The sequence below is a fragment of the Halyomorpha halys genome, unplaced genomic scaffold (genome assembly GCF_000696795.3).
Source record: "Halyomorpha halys isolate HHAL.00 unplaced genomic scaffold, Hhal_1.1 Scaffold218.1, whole genome shotgun sequence".
Lineage (NCBI taxonomy): Eukaryota > Metazoa > Arthropoda > Insecta > Hemiptera > Pentatomidae > Halyomorpha > Halyomorpha halys.
Genome location: NW_027109445.1, coordinates 1,231,145 through 1,252,521, shown reverse-complemented (window position 1 = coordinate 1,252,521; position 21,377 = coordinate 1,231,145). Strand labels below are relative to the sequence as shown.

Sequence of the window (21,377 nt, the reverse complement as noted above, 5' to 3'; positions counted from 1 at the left end):
ATCATGTCAGGGCATTTGAATTTTAGTCGTTATAAAAGAAAAAAAGGTTTTTAAATAAAAAATATCACTAAACAATTGATAGTTTTCAGCCCATGTTGTATTGCTTTATTTTTGTATATTTTTCTTGAAACATTCTTCATAACTATAACTCTAAAATTTCGTGGAAATAGTACAAACTTGGACACTTTATTTTTTTGCATCATGGAGTATCAAAACTTTAAATTTGGTTAATTTAAAAAATAAAAAACGAATATTTGAATAAATACCATAGTTTATCTACTTCAGGAAGAAATATGATCTTTTAAATATTTCTAATGTAGATTCCATACCACATGAAATTAAAAAGGTTCAAGGGGATAAAAAAAAACAATATATTTTAATAATATATATGGATAATATAATATTACATTTCTCCACTAAATATTCAATTTCTATTTACAATAATTTCATGGAACGTAAACCATAAATATAAATGGCATAGCACCTTTAAAAGTTATTAGGACACAACTTCGTAGTTGCTATTTTCCCTGCTCAGCTATACATATACACATAGAGAATATTTCAAAAAAATGCCAAGTTCTTAATGAAACATTCTTCATTTGAAGACATTATTAATAGGTAACTGTAAGACAAGAATGTCATCAGTAATGCCGAGCAAAGGGTGCTAAATAGTAAGATATTTCAAGTTCCTCAATAAATATAAAGTAGAAATTCACTAAGAGCGATTTAGACATTCTAATTTTACAGACATTGTGTCAATATCGCTCTTGACTACAAAAACTGAAATATAAAAATGTAAAAGATATCACCTCTAAGGAACAGCATATTATAATTACATTATATAATATTTCTTGCAATAATTTTAGACAAAATAATTCTTTTTACAATATCAAGCATCTAGTTTATCAATTAATACATTTTTCTCTGAACAAAAATATTTATTATAATAAAACTAGTATAGGCATTTAGGCCATAATTTATGAGTGACTTTAGGGCCATACAGTAGCAAAAAAAAAAAAAAATATTGGAATAAAAATTATTTCATCAACTAAAACGTACCAACAGTAGTAAACTTCCTCTTATCCAATATTAACTTATTAAGCGCACTCTCTTTTCCAATATTTGCCAATACAATTATATATTATCAAATTTTCTTTTGAAATCAATAAATAGCCAATCTAAGTTTGTCCATTTCTTTTAATTTAAAACATATCGGAAGCTCATATATGTTGATGTATTTCAGACTACCTGGTTGACTGAGAGAACACAACACACAGAAGAGTTGGGGTGAACATGAATATTTCATAGTTCCTCGATCTAAAGCCTGCATTCAATACACTTTCAAAAGAGGAGAGATGCATTAGAAGTTAACATGTCGATGCAAATGACTCAATATGAATCGAATGAAACATCAAGAAATGGACAGGAGTTCTAAATCATTTTCTATAAAAACATGTAGGAAACCTATGCGTTGTTATTAATGCAAGTGATAACTAAATGATGTTGAATAGTACTTTCTTGACAATACATTCCGAACAATAAATTCATTAAAAACAGAGCAGGATACAAGAAGTATGCCGTTGAGAGACTGTAAGGGGGAATATCTGTGCAGGAAAGAGGTTCACGAATTTTATAATTGAAAAGAAAAAGTAGTTCCTGACCAATATTACCAGTGAACAGTTACAGAGAGTGAAACGGACACAGAAATTTCAAACATCTAAAAGGCAAAATATCTTACTCATAGTACAATAAGGGTTATTAAGGTTAATAAAATATTTGTTGAGATCAGCTGATAAGACAAAGGATCAAAACTCGCAATGTAACTTTTGAGGGAAGATTGTGCCTTAGAAACAAAGAGCTCACTGGAAAAATATGATATACACATAAAGCTAAGAAAATGGAATATCGACCAGCAAGAACTTGAGTTCTGCATAGGCTTAACCTTCACGTCCAATACATTTACATTTTAGTTAAATATTATTTATTCTATTTTATTTAAGCAAAATGGTGGAGGAAGGAGTTACTTAAGAAAAGTAGTATTTTAAATCTACTTAATGAGATATAAAATTTTTTTTTTTTTCTTCCCCCTTTTTATGGGAAATAACTAAGTGAAGCAGTAAACATGATGAAACAAAGGAAAATGATGCATTATTTTTATGGACAATCTCAAAAATTATTATTATTTCATATGATTTATGAATGTTTATCTTTCACCTTTGTCAATAACAAGTTTTCTTCTATTTGTTAAATTATATAAATGAATTTTTAAATTTAATATAGATATAAATATTAATAATCGACAGTTCCTTTAACCTGCTGGACATCAAATTCGCCAAGAAAATGTGATGAGGAGGAATCAACAGTAAGAACACTGTATTGAAGAAGTTTGTCGGGGGGTGCGGTCAGCAAAGAACAACATAAATAAACAAAACCATATTTATTTATGTTGTTCTTTGCTGACCGCACCCCCTGACAAACTTCTTCAACCATTAATCTACGGTCAACTATCTACACCTCAATAAGAACACTGTAACGGCACTAAGCCTTCAATGATGATTAACACAGCTCAACAATACTTCATCCCAAAAATAGTTTGCTGAGAAGGCAATAAATTTAAGAATTTATAAAAAAAGTCATAATTGATAAACAAAACTATTAAAATACCTTTAACATTCAATAGTTAAAAATATTCATAATGCAACCAACATATATAACCAAAATAAATTTAAAAAAATAATAATAAAATATCTCTTCTATATTGAAAAATTACTAAAATAAACAATTAATACATCAAAATTTCTAATTTAAAAATAATGAGCAAGTACAAATCTTAAAACTAACAAATAAAAATTTACAAAACATAATTTAAAAATCAATTAATTATAAATGGCAATATAAAAAAAAGGAACAGCATCATACACCATATTATCCTAAAAATAAATTATTTTGGAATGTTAATAAAAAAAAAAAAAGAAAGCTAAATAATACATACATAAATAACTTGAAGTAACTAATTCCTTTAAATAAATCAATAACTTAAGTCAGGAAAAAATTAAATGGCATTCCCAACACTGAATGGGCAGAACAATGTATCTAGAGCTAAAAATAATTACAAATTGTATTTTTAATGGCAATAAAATAATTTATAATTCAATAGGCATTCAATAATTTATAATTCATTCATAGGCATGTAACCAAGAATTCCGACCAGAGTACAAAAGGCCTCTATGTAGACCCCTACTATATTTAATATTCATTATGTCACTGACAAAAAAAATGAAAATTTCAAAACGGAGAAAACTGTAAATGTCACCAAGAATTAACATCAAAAAACAAAATTTATTTACACTACAAAAATCAATTATAACTATCAATCTATTTTCGATTTAAAACCAAAAAAAGAAATGAAATAAAGGAAAACCTATTTATTCGAGTAAAATAATTTAAACAAACTATAGACTTATTATATATATAGGGACGCAAAAAGTTCCCTCAATCATAGAAATAGATAACAATGATAAAATATAAAAAAAGCAAATATTTATAAAAGTGGCAATCAAGTCACATATTAATTCAAATATCAAGAATGACTAAAAATGAAAGACAATAAAAAAAAAATATCTAAGCTGGATTTAGAATCTTTACAATTATTTAAGAAATCATTTACAGCTTTTTGGTAAAAAAAACTTTAAAAAATAATTTTTGTTTCTTTTTAAAGTAAGACAATTTTGCCATTTAATTCTTGGCAAAGATTTGTAGTCTAAAATGGTAAAAATTGTATATATGCAAAGCCAGTAGTCTTATAATAATTGGCACAGTCACAAAATAGTAATAGTTTTGGAATTAATGCTATCAAATTTTGACTTTGCGATTATAAAATTAATTTAATTAAATTACAAACCCCATAGTAAATGTATAGGCTAACAACTTCCTCAAGTACTAAAATTATCAAGAAAGAGTCCCAAAATCTAAAATTATGTCTGATATAGTAAAACTTGAAAATATGTGTGCGTATTGGTCTTCACAGCCGTCAATAATGACTTAACAAGACTAGAGGTCAGTTGTCATGTGAAAAGTGAGCGCTTGAACCCTCTTAGCGTTGCAGCTCTTGCAGAGGACGTGGTCGTCAAGAGGGTAACATCCTCTTCCTTCTGTTTCCGATGAAAGTACCAATCCACAATCCTGTAAAATTAAATCAATTTCAGCACAAAATAGAAAATGAATTTTATTACAATACTAATAAACCTCAATACACAACAGTCTTATTAAGACTAATGCATCAATGGATTAGTCCAAAAAATTAATTTATTTTTACAACAGACAATGAAGATTTTTGGTCCCATGATATTTATATAGCTATTTATTGCTTGCGGGAGCATAGGTAGCTAGCTATATTAACAGTTAAAAAAACAAAACCAAGAAAAATAAAAAATTAAACCAACACAGCACCCAGCACATCTCTAGGTTTTAGATATTTGATGTTCATAACATGAATTATATTGTATCTGTTTATTGATATATCACTCATTGAACTAAAGCAGTAACTTTTTTTTTAGTTATTCCCTATGAGATCATTTCAGGCATAGAGGGGGAGGAGTTATCCTCCAAGGTATTAAACTATTCCAGCTAGAATGGTAAGGTCGAGATGATTCAGTGACGGAACCACAATATAAAAATCAACCCACTCAAGCTGGATTCGAACTAGTGCCGCTTCTGAAAAAAGGTTGCTAAAGTGACACCTTAATAATACTGGTCACGATGGCCTCTACATGCACATTGCCACAATTGTTCAGCTCTTAAAATTAAACAGCTGAGTTATATTCCATAAGAAGAAATTTATAATCATACAGTAGAATCCCCTTATCCATCCTAGGCAGAGCCGAGACCGGTCAATCCAGAGTGTATAAAAACGTCAATGTTAATTTAACTTATTTATTAGGTAAAAATTAAAATATAAATCATAAAGTGTTATATAGGCAGTATATATATGTTAATATATGATCAAATTAAATTTGAGACCAATTTAAAAAAAAGACAAACATATGAATACAGTAAATTAAAACAAAGGTTGAAATATAACATATTTTTCTATTATTCAGATTATATTGCAAACAATCTAAAAATACAATCTCCCAAGTTTAAGCATTAATTATATAAGTTATCAATAAAATTTCACTCACTTCACATTTATAGCAAGAAATATGGAAGCTCCTGTCGAGGGCCACTACTCTCACTGTTTCATCTTGACCAGGTTCAGGCATAATTGGAAGCTGACACACGCAGCAGCGAGGAGCGAATTTTCTAAAAATTGCAAACAGATATAAATTACATATTTTAAAACAACAATTTATTGAAAATAACAACTAAATTATAAAAACACAACAAAGTAAACATGTTGAGCATAAAATTTAGTATGCAGTAAAAATATTAATAAAAGCCTATAATAATAGAATCCCACGATTCGATGGAGATAACACCAATTGAACTCCAAAATGATTCCTTAACTGTACTCTAATAAAACTCATTTCTCAACATCAGACAAGATCCTTACAACTACTTATCTGATAACTTCTAGGATACTTACACCCCCACCTAAACATTTCTGCTGTGGTTATCCTGCAGGTTACCAACATATTCTACAAAGAGTGGAGAAGTCACAAAGGTCTCAAAACACCCTCAACCATCATGGCCTCTTAGGTTTCCTATCTGTTGAATCAGAGCTGATAACCCTTATCGAGATTTGTACATCATTCCAACAACTTTATATTCCCACTTTATTCACCCATTACCTCAAGTATATTTATCTGATGCAGGTTATGTAATTTGGATTACATTAAAATTTTTTAACTACTAATGTAAACTCCCTCCCGTAAGGGATCACGTTTCACTTTCATAAAGAACAGTAGATGTGAACTGAGAAATTTATAATGGAAGGATAAGTATCTATTTCAAATCATCAAAAACATAAAAAGTATCTTGAAAAATTGATAATTATATTTATGACATAACACAAAGATATTATAAAAGATTTTGATTATTAAAGAGTTGAAACAGAATTATGAAAATGTTAAATATTTTATTTAATAAAAAAAACTTTTTTAACAAAATATAATTAGTAGATGAAACTTACTTATGAAAATCTTCGATACAATGTATTTGATTTGTGGCATCGACAGTAAACGGAATACCATCAAGGCTTTTTCCACATACGACACAGCAAAAGCACTGAGGATGATAGGGACGGCCAGTTGCTCTCAGAATTCTGTCCAAAATTGGCCTTAGGCAGACAGAGCACTTTTCCAAAGTAAGCTACAAAAGCAATATTGTCTATTAATAAGAGAAATAAAAATTAATGTAATATTTAATTTATATTAAAATTCTTAAAAAACTTAATATCAATAACAAAAATATAGATAGTCACACACACTCCTGTAAAAATTCCAATGCACAGGCCAATGGTTGAAAAAGAAGAGAGAAAAGGAAACCTTGAAATATGGAAGATATGATGGAATACATCATCTTCTGTCTTTTGAGATGGACCGACTCCATAAATTTATAAACTGTACTACAAATGAGAAATGAGCATTTCCTCAAACAATTACTAACTGGCTATGTCTGATTCTGAGCCTCCTATCCTGCTTTATGTTACGTCAACTCAATCTCATGATAGCTCCAGAAGAGAGCTGGAATACAGTAGCAGACTATAATCAGCGAGCAGAGGATGATGGAGGAGGCATTGAGTATGAACCTGGGTCCTGTTTCGTACTGAACATAACTAGTGATATAGGAGTTTAAAAATAAAAATGCCAATGAAATTGTACCAAGTACAAACTACAAGATAATACTATTAATAGTATACTATTATATAAATATATACTAATAATAGTATTAGTTTGTACTTTAACATGAAATAACCCAGGAGTGGAGGCACTGGTTGGCTTGTAGATTTGGCAACACAGGTCTCGTATCAACAGAATGCTCCAGACAAATAAATCAGAAGCTTGACAGCGGATTGATCAATAGTCCACTAAAGATTTAGCTACATCATTATTTTGCAACTAGCAATAACGCACTGTAGTGGACTTGGGTCCATTTTGTCTAATCCAAAAAAATTAACTCTGCCCTTAAAAAAACATAAATACTAATGAACTAAATTTGTTTAACTCTCTTAAAAAACAGTCAAAAGGTAGGTTATAAAGCAAAATAAAAATAAAAGTTCTAAAGCAAAAACAGTCTGTTTAAACAGTTATTCCTATAATATTTTGAAATCAAGTACTGAAAAATTGTGTTCCTAATGCTTAATCACAAGTAATTTATACAATTTTAAATTTAGATAAAATTATTCTAATGTAATTAAATATTTTATTATATGTTATTAAATAGGTAGTAGGTAAATTATAAAATTACAAGAAATTTTTATATTTGGTAATATAAATTAACCTTACCAAGTAACCAGCTTCACAATAGGGCTTTCCTTCCAATGTATAAAAAGGTTTTCCTCGAAGTTGAACTGCACAATGGCAACAAGTGAAACATTCAATATGATAGACCTGATCCATTGCCGTGCATCCGTTGTCCTCTCCTACAACCTTTTCCCCACATTTAACACAATCTCCTAATAAAAAAAACAAAACAAAGTTATTTAACACACTTATGTATTTATAAAAGTTATAATTATTATTATAAATAGAGTTATAATGTAAGAAACAGATCAAATTACATTATGATCATTTTGTGAAGGAACTGTAAATGATTTTGGCAAGAAGTATAAAATATTTTGAATCACATTCCTTTTTTTCGCTGACTTACAGAGCTTACAATTTTGTTGTTCACTGAAAAATGAATTTCATCCTAGTTATTTTTTTATTTGGATCTATGATTTTTTATTTGACAAACTTAGAAATGGACAAAAGCCAATGAAAAAATTGAGCCAACAGATATTAAAAACCACTAATTGTAAGAAAAGAGATAGTCCCGAATTTTGTCTTTCCTTGCTGTATACTGTCTAAATGTATCAGAAAACTTAACTTATTTCATGACATATAGAGACATTAGAAGTAATAAACTAGTAACAATAAATACAGTACGGAGAACAGGAAATAGAAATAAATTGTCACGGAAATTCACCACCGATGCCATATAGAGTACAGTGGTTTCATTATGATCACTACACCAGTAGAAGCTGGTGCTCTATGTAGATAACCTTTAACCGCTGTACTCTTCTCCTCCTTCTACCATCCTTTTTTTCATTACTCTTCCCAAACATTATAAAAATTTAGGTATTCTAGTTTATAAATCGTTTTAAACACACATGCAATTAAACACTATGGTTTATTAAAGACACAATTTCTTTATTTTGTTTTATTTAATAAATAGTTGTTGTAGTTCATTTCAGCTGTAATAACTACTGACAATAAAACATGAGTTATAGTAACTTCATTTTGTTTTGTAAATCTATAATGTCAAAGTCCTGATATTTTTAGGTGTACCGCAACAGTTAGTATAAACTAATATTTCCTCTTGAATCAGTTCATGGCATTATTGTTGGATAACAATGGGGTTATTACATGCCTTCTTTAGCATTAAAATCCAGAACTCAACATGTATTTTAGGACTAATCAATAGTGTTCATTAAAAGACTTATTTTTCCCATTCATTAAATATGTTTGTCCTGTTTTCCACTCCTCAAAACAATGTAACTCAGTGAAAAAGCCCAGGAAGCCTATATGCCAATCAGGTCCTGGTTAGGAGCTATTTGAATTGTTCTTTTCGTCCATATCTTTCTAACAGTGATATACAAATATTTATAAAAATCATGACCTTTCGAAATATTGGCTATAATACATATTATAAAAGTGTTGAAAGGAAAATAATTTCACATGTAAATTTAAAATTTACCATATATATAACCATCAGCAGTGGGGGAATCCATGGAATGTACTAAAAGATCTGTGAGTGCGTCAACTTCTGCTTCATGAGCCTTATATGGAGCATATATGGAATAATTAGAGCGGGATGATGGTGGTCTCGGAGCTATAGGCTCATAAATAGAATCGTAAGCTGAAGAACCCTGGAAAAAAAAATGAAGTAGATAATGTTAGAATATTAGATAAACTAGCATGAAAAGCAAAGGATCTTGATCATGTTGGCTAGTTAGAGATCTATTCAAACTCTAAAAATACTTAAACCTGATTTAAAAACGCATTTGAAAGTTATAGAATACCTGAGAAGAAGGTGCGTAGGTAGCGTAATCAGGATTGCTGTTAGTCGCTCTTCTGAGTTCAGAATAACTAGAACTGACCGGAGAGGGTGGTGGAGGAAAGTCAGCTGGAGGAGGAGGGAAGTCACTATAGTCGACTATTTCAGGCATTGGCGGAATGTCATCTAGAATTAAAATAAAACATAAATGGATTAAAATATAGATTAAGCAAATAATCAGGAAAATGTATGAATATTACAAATAACTTAATGAATGAAATGAAATCAACTAAGCAATAACTTAAAAAAAAAAAAGTGCGCATTTCAGTTTTATGACTATTATACTTTATCCACTAAGATGAAAAAAATAAAATAAATACAAGGGAAGAGTAATTAAACAATCAACATCTATCACAACACATAAAAAACAAAACATAATCAGTCAAAAGACAATATGGACTGATACTATAATACTGACAGGTTTGAGTGGGAGACTGAAAATTGAAGTTGTTCAGTACTCTTGAGCACAATTATCATTATAGCGATTACATCTTTTGGAGACAGAATTATTTTCTAAAAACTAAGTGATACGAAATTCCTTACAGGTTGTTATTTAGTTTTAGATTCCATGACGGAGGAATAAAATTTATGCACTATAACAATTTCAGAGAAGTTTGAGAGCACATTATGGTAATTAATAAAATAAGATTTCATCCGTTTGTATAAATAAATTAGTAAGAAAGTGAATGTAATCTTAAACAATTTACATTTTAATTTGGCTTAATTTTGACTATAATAATCTTCTGTTTAATAATAACCTCCCATCCTAAAGCTCCAGTAATTGTAAAATAAAAGGAAATTCAAATGTCATTAAGATAAGAGATGTGCAACCAACTGTCTTAAAATGAATTATCCCAATGGGATGCAAGATAAACAGTTGCAGAAGGCAAGCTTTGTTCAGATTAGTAAACAATATATATAAACAAACAAATTAAAGAAGGCAATTCAGTTTTCAGATAATAAAAATTATTCATTATTCATTATATTATAAAAAATTACTCATCATAAAAATTCCTCATTTATCATCCACGGTCATCTCTCATAATAATAAAAATTACTTTTTAAAAACTGAATTATTATTCAAACATTAAGGGCAATAGCAATGGTGTTACTACTTAATAACACCATTTTGGTAAATTTAACAGGAGAAACCAATGAGTGGTCTACAAGCTTAGCTATTAATAGGTTTACCTACAATAGACAATACTTTCACCATTTCAATTCATAACATTTTTCATTTCATGAACTGATGGAGTTGTGAGGTTTTCATTGGCATCCATTGATATCCCAATTTTAATTAAAACTTTAAATATATATTTTTTTCAATGAACTAATCAAAATTTTAATTGTTTATAGTAACAAGATATATTGTTTATATCAAAATGGAGGAATATAGAAATACATATTCCAGTATTATTACGATACTTATTTCCAGTTTATTTAAACAAACTTTTCTCCAACCAAATTAACTGTTTTACTAGCCCGATAAGTACTTGTCTTTTTCTTCGTTTGGTTTAAAAATAAAAATATTATGTATAGATTCCTTGAAGTTATTTTTTAATTTAAACAGTTAATTAGATTAACAGAAGGTAGAGGGTAAAAGATAAAATTATATTTTTATATGAAAGTAGAACTTATACTGGTTAGAATGATAATAAATGTAATTGATATGAGTATTAACAAAGAAATAATATAAGTACATTTTTCTGAAAATTTTTGAGTGCTGCAAATGTAATGTGCCAGAATTATCATCATTTTTTGCTTCAGATCTTTAAGATAATAAGAACTTAAAAAAAATTAGGATATGTACAAAGTTTTAATAATACTAAATAATAATTTGAAACTAATTGATCTATTGGATTCCAGAAAATGATCCTTATGTTAACATGAAGTAATATAACAATCCTGCCTCTCCTTTATTTAGTTATAATACATTAAGTTTGCAAATTTATGAGAATAACTAATACTGATTTGTTTATCTGAAAAAAGATATACTTATTCTACATTAATAGAACACTGAATAATAACTCATTTTTTGTCAGCAAAATGTCAGATCTGTTAGACAAGGAATTGAATTTGTCTGGCTTAAGGTTTCAATAAACTTGAAAATAATATAAATAAACATTACCTATATTGGCATAGCTAGGCGCATTGGAATAGCTGCTGTTATTCATAATATTACTATAAACTGGTGCTTGAGGTTCTGCTTTCCTATAAGCAGTTGATGGTTTGAACATCTCAGCATTGCTGTAAGTGTTGTTGACAGTTTCTTCTTTTTTCGGCGGATTGTATCCTTAAATAAGGAATGAAAGAATAGACTTAGTATGGTATTCTATATTTCTGAAAAACACAACTACTAATAAGTAAAGTTACTTACCTGACGGAATATTAGAATAAATATTGCCAGTATGTTGATTGACTGGGGACATGTAAACATTAGTTTTCTTTTCAGGACTTGTGGTGTGTAAAGGAGAAGTAAAAGAAGGCTCGCTAGGCCCATTCAAAGCATAACTTTTCGGTACCTGGTCACAATATAATAACAATGAGAACAAAACTTGCTTGGGACTAAGGAATAACAAAACAGTAAGAAAGCCTTACTTACCTGTGGCTGAGGTTTTTTAGGTTTAGGTGGAACAGCAGGGCCGACTTTCTTAGGACTTTGTTGGCCATCTGAGCTTATTTTTAAAGCTGCTAATTTTTGGTCCAAAAACCCCGACATATTCTGAGTCTATTGACAGGACGGATTCACTCAGTTCAAAAATATCACGTTCACTTTTGAAACGGGGTTCATAAAACTTAATAATTATTTAAATCGACGTAATTTAACGATAATATGGTGAGGAATTTTCGGTGAATGTAGTTTTATAACCATACGTGCTCACTGAGCAACAACCTATCTGACATCATAATCCCACCCCACCTAATGACTAATCAGCGGAATATTTTTTCGTAGAAATCGGCATTGTTTCCTCTTTGTGAAACTGGTTACTATTAAATATGCTGCAATTAGAAATGAGACAAGCCCATTATGAAACTTTAATTATGAAAAGATTAAATATTGAAAATAGTTGAGGGACATAATCACAACAGCACAACAGAGGCATGCAGCCCTGGAAAATGAATGTCATCAGCTGATCGTAAGCTTTGGTAGTGTTTTTGAATTTTTGACTGAATTAGATCGTCATTCGTGACTTATGGCGATGAAAGGAATTGTTAAACCTAATCAGGCTTATGTAGGCAACATCGACCACAAAGATATCAAATACGGTCAGGTAGGTTTCGTCCATAATCATTCTAACTCATCTACGTCGGTAATTATTGTTTGTTTTAGATAAAATCAAGCCATCAAATTAGACGTTCTGATAACGATTTTCCGTCAGTTAGTTTTTGACATTTGACCTCTTTGTTATTAGATTATTGGTAAAGGCTCCTTTGGTGTCGTCCACAAAGCTTGTTGGAAAGACATCAATGTCGCAGTTAAAAGAATTGAAACAGAAGCAGAAAAGAAAGCTTTTACTATCGAAATTAAACATCTCCTGCGGGTAAACCATGAAAACATAATCAAATTGTATGGAGTCCCTGCTCAAGAACCTGTCTGTATTGTTATGGAATATGCTGAAGGTGGTTCATTGTATAATGGTAAGAGATGACTTCTACTAATCTTGTTACCCCTATCTGAAATTGTCCTATCTAGGTTTTTACTTAAGTTTTGTTAGTCTGATATTGACTTTGTTATGATTTATGTATCTTTTAATTTCAGTTTTACATTCCCAAACTAAAATCATTTACACGGCTAGTCATGCAATGAATTGGGCATTACAGTGTGCGAGAGGAGTAGCTTACCTTCATGGAATGAATCCTCCAATTATTCATAGGTAAACTAACTTTTATTTACAAAATAATGTAACAAATTTGACTTGTTATTTAGTTTAGTCCACAACTTGTATTGTTATATTTGAATCAAAGTAAATTTTTTGGCATTCGGTGCTTTGAATTAGGATTTTACTTATTTCATTTGTATTAAGAAAGCTCAGACTCAGCTAATCCTTGTACATACAGTATAACATCTGAATCAAAGTAAATTTTTTGGCATTCGGTGCTTTGAATTAGGATTTTACTTATTTCATTTGTATTAAGAAAGCTCAGACTCAGCTAATCCTTGTACATACAGTATAACATCTACCTCATATAATAATTTTTTTTTTAGTTACAATTCTAGTAACCATTCATACAAATGCTGCACAAGAATTGTATCACCCATATCTAATATTTCGAGAAAAAAAAAGGGTGTTGAAGTTAAAATTAAATTAGATACATTTAATTAAATTACTTTTAACTATGCCCAAATCCTCTAGCCTCAATTCAAAGTTTATTGCAAACCAGATAGTTTTAACGAAGTTAGGTTACTAAAGGACCAACATTTTTCTTCTAATTTATGTTATTATATTGGACGAATTATTTATCTTATGTTTGTGTTTAAACATGTCAATTAACAGTTTAAAATATGCTTGAATCTGGCAAAAGGTTGACAAGTTTATTATAAACTTTTATTAAAAAGGAAAGATATTTTTGTTTTGGAAGCACAAAAGGAATTTATGTTTAGTTTCATAATTATCTTTAGCATAAATACTATATTCGTCATGAATAAAGAATTATCCGTTTATTGTTAAATTCCAGACTTTTATGTAACATTCGCATAATTTACAAATTATTCTTATTAATCTTTTTCCGTTTTTAAAATTAATTAGATCTTTTCAGATGATAATTTGGACCATATAATTGTATGGTGCAAACTTTTAATATTTTAAGCTATTATTGTTTTTAATTTCAAAATATTTAATCCTATTATTCAATATTAGTAAACAAGTGTCTTAATTTTAATTTATTGAAAACTACATTAGAATTTTACATTTTATGTTGACATTAAATCAGTTATTATTTTTATGTTGAGTAGTATATTGACTCCTATGAATTTATTATGGTTATTAAGTGTTTCTAAATTTTTTTTTTAAGAGACTTGAAACCTCCTAATTTACTTCTGTTCGACAAAGGGACAGTTCTCAAGATATGTGATTTTGGTACAGCTTGCTATAAAAAGACTTATATGACAAATAACAAGGGGAGTGCTGCTTGGATGGCTCCAGAAGTTTTCGAAGGTATGTATTATTTCATTATTACGATATGATTTTATAATATTATTGAGATTAATTTATAATTTTCAAAATAATTTCATTAAGATTAAAATTTATAGATTAATCAATGTTTATTTGTATAATTTCAATCATCATTTCTATATTATCAAGTCATGAAGTAATTCAAAATATGCATAGCTCTATGAAAGACCGGTTAGTCTCTAAATAAAACACCTAGTTATACAAACAAGAACATTTTTAAAATTGGCACATTATCAACAATTTTGAAGATAGTTAGGCAATCAATTAATGTTTAAATAGATTCTCAAGAAATATTAATTTATAAAAACTCAGTGGGTTGAAAATCATATTTTTAGTGCTCAATTTTTTTTTTTTTTTTCAATGAAACATTTTTTACTTCTTTTCAGTTAAAATTAAGTTGTTGTTTTTTAAACTTAAAAGTTTACAGTTCTTTTAAGTTTATTGCAAGTTCTTTGTTTGTATTTATTAGTTGATATCAGGATGTTATTTATTTAATTTTCTTCATAGATCAAAACTAATAGTTCAAATTTATATTATTGAATGTTTTCTAAACTGTCTGTGAAACCAGAAAAATTAAAAATGTATTTCTAGTTGTTAGAAGTTTAGGAAATGTGAATCAAAATTAATTATAACACCTAATTACAGCCTTTTAGAAGCTGTTCTTTAACTAATGCTTAGATTGGTTGTACTCTGGAGTTATTGTTTGTATTAATTTGAATTTTTACTACTTGTTTTATAAAGAAACGCTAATACTTTTCATATCTTAAATTAGCCCATGATTATATTCTCCTTTTTTTTTTACCCCCTACCTGGTAATTTCACAGGTAACCAATCTTCCCTAACCAGAGTAAGAGGGTCAAGTTTTCATTCTGGGGGTGGCACAAAATTATAGTGAACCCCCCTCTCCCTCCAAGCTGGATTTGAACTGGTGCTGCTGCAATCTTGATGTTGCTAAGGTGATACCTCAACTCCCTTGGCTGCAAATGGCCCCCGATTACATTCTTCCTAGTAGATTATGGATTTTAAGCAAATTATTCAAAGTAGTATTCTACTTTCTTTCTTTCTTCCTTTGTTTTGTTTTATTATCAAAGGTTCTCCCAGAAGATTGAATACTAAGTTAGTTTAATGCAAGTAAAGTTAGTTCAGTGCATTAAAAAAATTAGTTGTAAATTATAAAAAGTATAAGGATGAAGGGAATTTTAAGTTGTTACGAAGGTAATTACAATTGATTTATCATTAAAAATATACAACTTTATTTCCAAGCCAATATATGTCAAAGTGTTTATTATTTTGGTAAAAATAAAATATTTAACTATAGGCAAATCTTGTAAAAGATCTAGTGTACCGTGCACAGATGATTCCTTCTGAAGCATTACATAATGTAGAGACTGTAGTACATTTTTTATAACCATAATCAAGATTTGTGAAAATACTAAGTCCTATAAATATATAATTTTTTATTAATTAAGGTAGTATAACATTTTCTGAGCTTTGAAAAAGAATACTTGAAGTTTTTTATACTTTTATTGTTGTAGCTGCAATAATTATAGTTGTTTTAATGGATTTAACTAATTGTTTGCACTTGAATTGTATGACTTCATTATAATATTTAAATTCATTTATTACAAATGAAAGGGTCATTTTTCATTTAAAATATTTATGATAAACAGTAGGCAAGTAAAAATAATCAAGTTGGATTTATCTATTAATCATATTGAATTGGAAATTAGGGTTTTTAGAGTTTTGATGTAATATTCTTTTCAATGATCCCAAATATCCTTAATTTTTTTTTTTTTAAATTTATTTAGACTATCTTACAGTTTCAAAGACACAGTTTCCACCTTCAAAGTGAATCTTTGCTGATAAAAAAGAAATAATTATAAAATACGTACAGTAATAAATGTATAATATATTGATTACATGATATGATATAAAAAGTAGATGAATAATCCAGACCTGCCTTAAAATCAGCAGTTAACTAACAATGGCTTAGGTTTCCTTAAAAGTGTTTCCCAAATATATTTGATTTCATCATATTATTTTGCAGAAATATTTTTAATGAAAACTTGATTTATTTCAGGGTCAAAATACGCCGAGAAATGTGATGTCTATAGTTGGGGAATAATATTATGGGAGATACTGAGCAGAGAGAGACCATATACAAATTTATCCGGAACTGTGTATACAATTATGTGGTACGTTCATCTTGGCCACCGTCCTCCTCTTCTAATCAATTGCCCGCCACCAATCGAAAGTCTTTATACAAGGTGATTTAAAGTTAGATATTTTTTTATATAATTTACATTAGCTATAATGAACTATTTCATTATATTTTTAGGAGATAACCTACCAGGTATTGAATTCAGGCTAACTTTCCCTTACCCTATTCTGATATAAGTCACTTCACCTTACTGATTCATTACAAAAGAAAAAAAAATTAATAGCTGTGTTTAAATTATTTTAATTAATTTATATTAAACTTTTTCATCTTAAATTTATCTGAAACTTCTAAAAAAGAAACATGGATAAATTCCTGCCTATTCATTTACCTGTTAATTTTAATGATAATTAACCCTCTACCTGCGAAGTTTATCCCTTACCTTATCTGTAATCACCTATAAAAATGACCAGCATTTTATGTATAGTATTTTCCTTATAGCTGATTTTTTTCTTATGTTACCATATTTTTGAGTTTTGGTAATAAGACAAATAAGTAAAATCATTGTTTATTCCTATCATTTTGTTAGTTTTAATGTACAATGTTGCATTTTTATGTATCTACCAGATTTTGGAGTCTCAGGTATAAAAAATAAAAATCATGGTTTGTGATATATTATTTATATGTGATAACTTACGTATATTTACATTTTTCACTGAAAGATGCTTGCAATAAAAAAAAAAAATCTTTCACTTTCAATCATTTAATCGAAATATGTCCAATGAATATTCATGAATTTCATGCTCTTTTATGTTAAAACAAACTAAACCACTAGGGTCCCTTTAATGGGTTTGTATTTGGTCAAGATTCTATTATACAACGGATTGTATATTGGCTCCCTATTACTCCACTCTGGAATATTTTTCTCTTGTTAGTCTTTGCATTTTTCACTACTATAAATTAAATTTTCTATTAAACTTTCATTTAGAATTAATATATATTTTAGGGGAATAAGTAATTGAAGTTGATGGTGAAGAATGATCTTTTTAGACATCATGTTTTTAGAAACAGCTAGCACGACAATGTGTTAACTAAATTAAAACTCCAAAAATATTGATCATTAATTCCTCTTCTACTTGTTGAAGAGATATAATCTTTAAATACATATATTTCATTGACTAGATTAAAATTAAAAAATTTCATTTCCTTATTCAGATGTTGGGATAAGAACCCAGAAGTTCGCCCGTCGATGAAAGAAGTGGTCACAATAATGGAAGATCTCTTGCCATTTTTTAGCGGATATGACACTCCCTTGGATACTGACTACGATTCAACCTGTGAGTATTGTTTAGTTTATAATCCTTTATTGAATTGATCTGCTTCACACTGATGAATTTGAAATGTTAGTTTTAGTTTCTTCTTACCTTTTCCATTATTGATTTTTGATTCTACATCTAAGTATATGTGTATGTAGTCATCTGGTCTGACTAGATATTGAATACAGACAATCACCTTCTCTAAGGCTGACTTGCTCCAGCAGATTACTTAACTTAATTAAATCTTCTACAACTAAGCTTTGTGAGGTGTCTGCTTGTAGAGCCCTATTCCGGTCCTTTACCATCTGCCACCTCCTCCTCCAGTCAATTCCTCATCTGTCATGAACCTCCCTGAAACCTTCCTCCAAGGTATTTCTGTAATTATTTACATACTCCTATAAATTACTTTCTGATATGACCTAAGCCGCATGGTTTTCTGGCGTTTGACCGACACATCCTGCCCACCTCAGATGATTTTCCTCTATCAATGTTCTTGCAGTGTATTATTAAATAGGGTGACCAATTTGGATACTATTTTTTTGTTGGGCGGAGGGGGAGGATAATTCAGCTTCCATTTAATTTAATGTAAATTTTGTGAGTTGAATGCAAATGTTAGTTATATAAATCTTTTTATCACAAATAAAAATATTATTACAATGGAAAAATGGGCTGCTACAAAACTCAAGGAAACTAGATGCTTAATTCAGGCTATAAAATTTCTTCTACTGGAATTGGACATGAAAGTATTCAATCAACTCAACTCAAAAAATCAGCTTTACGTATTTTGGCTTAAATTTTGATTGACAGCCCCAGACTCACACAGACATCTTGAACTGGGCTATACCACATAATCAAAAAGAAATATATTGACTATTGTAATAAAAATTCTATTGGGTCCCGTATTAACGATTTCAAGCTTAGTGTCCACATACATAGTGGACCATCCTTATCTCCATGTGCTCAGCCATTTCCTTGAGTCGAGTTGTAGAATGTTGCTTTGCTGATAGCCCTGGTTTTATAATTATATCTCTTTTATTTAAAGAAACTAGTACAAATATTAAAAATATTAGAAAAATATTTTTAAAAATGTAATGTGGGTTTATACGATATTTAAAAACATTGAACCAAAAATTCATAGTGTTAAAACATAGCACTTTTTAAAATGACCAAACTGAAATAATAACTTTATTTCATGTGAAGATGGTTGACTATTTGTGGCTTACCCTTCCATGTAGGCCAAGGTTTTTAACTGAAAAATCGATTGTTTTCTTTCTATCCATGTTTAGTCAGTACTAATTTAAAGTGAATGGAATGATTTTCAAAATAACTTCGCATCCCATTTTAATTTAAATATATTTTAGCACGGTAACTTATGTGGTTGGTAGACCACTAAACATGTGCAACATTTTTATCCAAGGTTCTAACCATCAAAGGTTTAACAAAATTGGAAGTAATTATAATGGTTTAATTATCACCAAATTGTAAACAATATGGAAAGTAGCCGTATCAAAGCTGGTTAGCCTAAAAGAAACTCCAGACTGTACAGAAAATATTGAAATCTCGACAATTTATAAAATTAGAAAATAAGATCTGAATTATAAAACATTGAAACCAAGAATATAAAACTAGCATTGACTTTAAAAGATTGACTTTTATTATAAATTATATACTAAATTGATTTTACGTTTGTAATGGCTTACAACTTACGGGGTCTAGACACACTGGTGGGTGCAAAGAGTGACATAATATTCTTTCACTAACCTCAGATTTGTTTGACAAAACGTGTGCAACAAAGACACTTGTCCCTTTTTGGTCATATAACCAAGCTGAAAAACCTGTATGTTTTGAAATTTTCACTTAACACCATGGTAACTCAAGTCCATAATTTACTTGAGTAACAAAATACTCATATACTTCATACAAAATCCAAAATCTTGGGCCCCATATAATTAAAATTGTAATCTATGATAACTTTAATGTTATTTCAAGATTTATGAATAAACTTTAATGCATGATTCACACATTATATATCGATATGCAGTGTGATATAATTTAAATGCACGTTACAGCTGTTTCGTTGAGTGAATATTTAAGAGAAAATTAAAAATTAAATTAAAACAAAAGTCTAAAATATATAAAACAGGATAGTATGTAAGGCTTATGTTATAATTAATTTTATATTTATTTACTAATTCATTTAACATAAGTGTCTGAATGGAATTATTCTAATAGCTATCTTTTTCCATTTTTGATAGGCAGTGAGGAAGAGATTGTGGATACCAATGATTATTTTGATGAAGAATATATTGAAAGTTTACGTAAGTGAAGAAATTTTAAAGAATATATTTTTTTTATCTGTTTATTTTTACCTTGAATTTCTCTATCGATAAAAACTGTTTACAGATGCGAAGCCAAATGGACATGATTCAGGGCCAGTTCCCTGCGATCCTAGATTAAGCCAGCCCCTTAGCGTTATTGTTGATGCCAATGATACAGTTTGTGGTGTAAGTTGAAAATTATTTTTCATTCCCAGTTTAAAATTAGCATCAAACGTTATGTTTTATATTTTTTGAGTTTGCATAAATTATTAAAAGTACAAATTAAATTTTACTAATTTACCCATGCGAGAACTCTCACATTATATATGTTTCCTTCTTCTCTTTAGTTCATTCAATATAATTTTATCAAGAAAGTCTATTCAACTTATATAATCAGTAAAGCTGCATATAATATCTATAATGACTATGTTTAAATAACGGTTTACATAATAAGAAATTATGTTGTTCCACTGGAAAAATATCACTTCAGTTTTACAGTTAAGATACAGCTATCCATAAACTTATATTTCCACTGAATTGTGCCAGCTAAAACCTCGTATGTAGACCGTACATGAATGGATGTGCTAGGCAGGGTATGAATTTTTTGTAGGAACTGAATAATTAGAGAGTAGAGACATGAAAATTGGAAATCATCACATAGCTACAAAGGTACAGATTATAATTAATACCATATTTGTTGCTAGCTAGATAAAATTACCAAGAAAATAAGTAAAAATTAATTTTTACTATGTTTATTGGTGATGATAGCATAGTATTCTTTGAGTAGTATTCATATTTTTCAATGTTTTAAGATTAGGCATGGGAAAGAATGACACATGTTAATAAGTACCCCACAGCAACCATGCTCTATTTAAACGTTTAAAACCTAGTTTATAATGTGTCAATCAGTCGACTTATATCCCATATAATAAATAATATAGAGATCTATTACAATATCTCACTTATTAATGACTTTTCTTAAAGTTCCAGTAAGAAATTGAGATTTGTCACTTCTCTATGAAATTCCCTTTGTTTTGATAACTCATTCATCAAAATTTCCTGAGAGCCGGAAAAGGGATCGATAATATCATATTGTATTTATATAATTAGGTGTAGATAGTTGACCGTAGATTAATGATTGGAGAAGTTTGTT

The 21,377-nt window shown here is 29.1% G+C and overlaps 2 protein-coding genes across 2 annotated transcripts in view; one reads left to right on the top strand and one right to left on the bottom strand.

Moving 5' to 3' along the window:
• Positions 1-370: 370 nt before the first annotated feature.
• Positions 371-12,169, bottom strand: Zyx (lipoma-preferred partner zyxin). The gene is made up of 9 exons (XM_014419127.2): positions 11,861-12,169; positions 11,636-11,780; positions 11,387-11,551; positions 9,224-9,384; positions 8,899-9,070; positions 7,446-7,615; positions 6,131-6,309; positions 5,181-5,301; positions 371-4,182 (listed from the first exon to the last, which is right to left on the bottom strand). The coding sequence occupies exons 1-9, from the start codon at positions 11,975-11,977 to the stop codon at positions 4,051-4,053; spliced, it is 1,362 nt and encodes a 453-aa protein (XP_014274613.1). The 5' UTR covers positions 11,978-12,169; the 3' UTR covers positions 371-4,050.
• Positions 12,170-12,335: 166 nt separating this feature from the next.
• LOC106679784 (mitogen-activated protein kinase kinase kinase 7) overlaps positions 12,336-21,377 on the top strand; it is a 28,616-nt gene continuing 19,574 nt past the window's right edge. The window contains exons 1-8 of the mRNA XM_014419126.2: positions 12,336-12,530; positions 12,672-12,897; positions 13,019-13,133; positions 14,272-14,414; positions 16,513-16,699; positions 17,806-17,927; positions 20,162-20,224; positions 20,310-20,410. Coding sequence (XP_014274612.1) covers positions 12,453-12,530; positions 12,672-12,897; positions 13,019-13,133; positions 14,272-14,414; positions 16,513-16,699; positions 17,806-17,927; positions 20,162-20,224; positions 20,310-20,410 — 1,035 coding nt within the window. The 5' untranslated portion in view covers positions 12,336-12,452. The remainder of the gene's footprint in view (positions 12,531-12,671; positions 12,898-13,018; positions 13,134-14,271; positions 14,415-16,512; positions 16,700-17,805; positions 17,928-20,161; positions 20,225-20,309; positions 20,411-21,377) is intronic.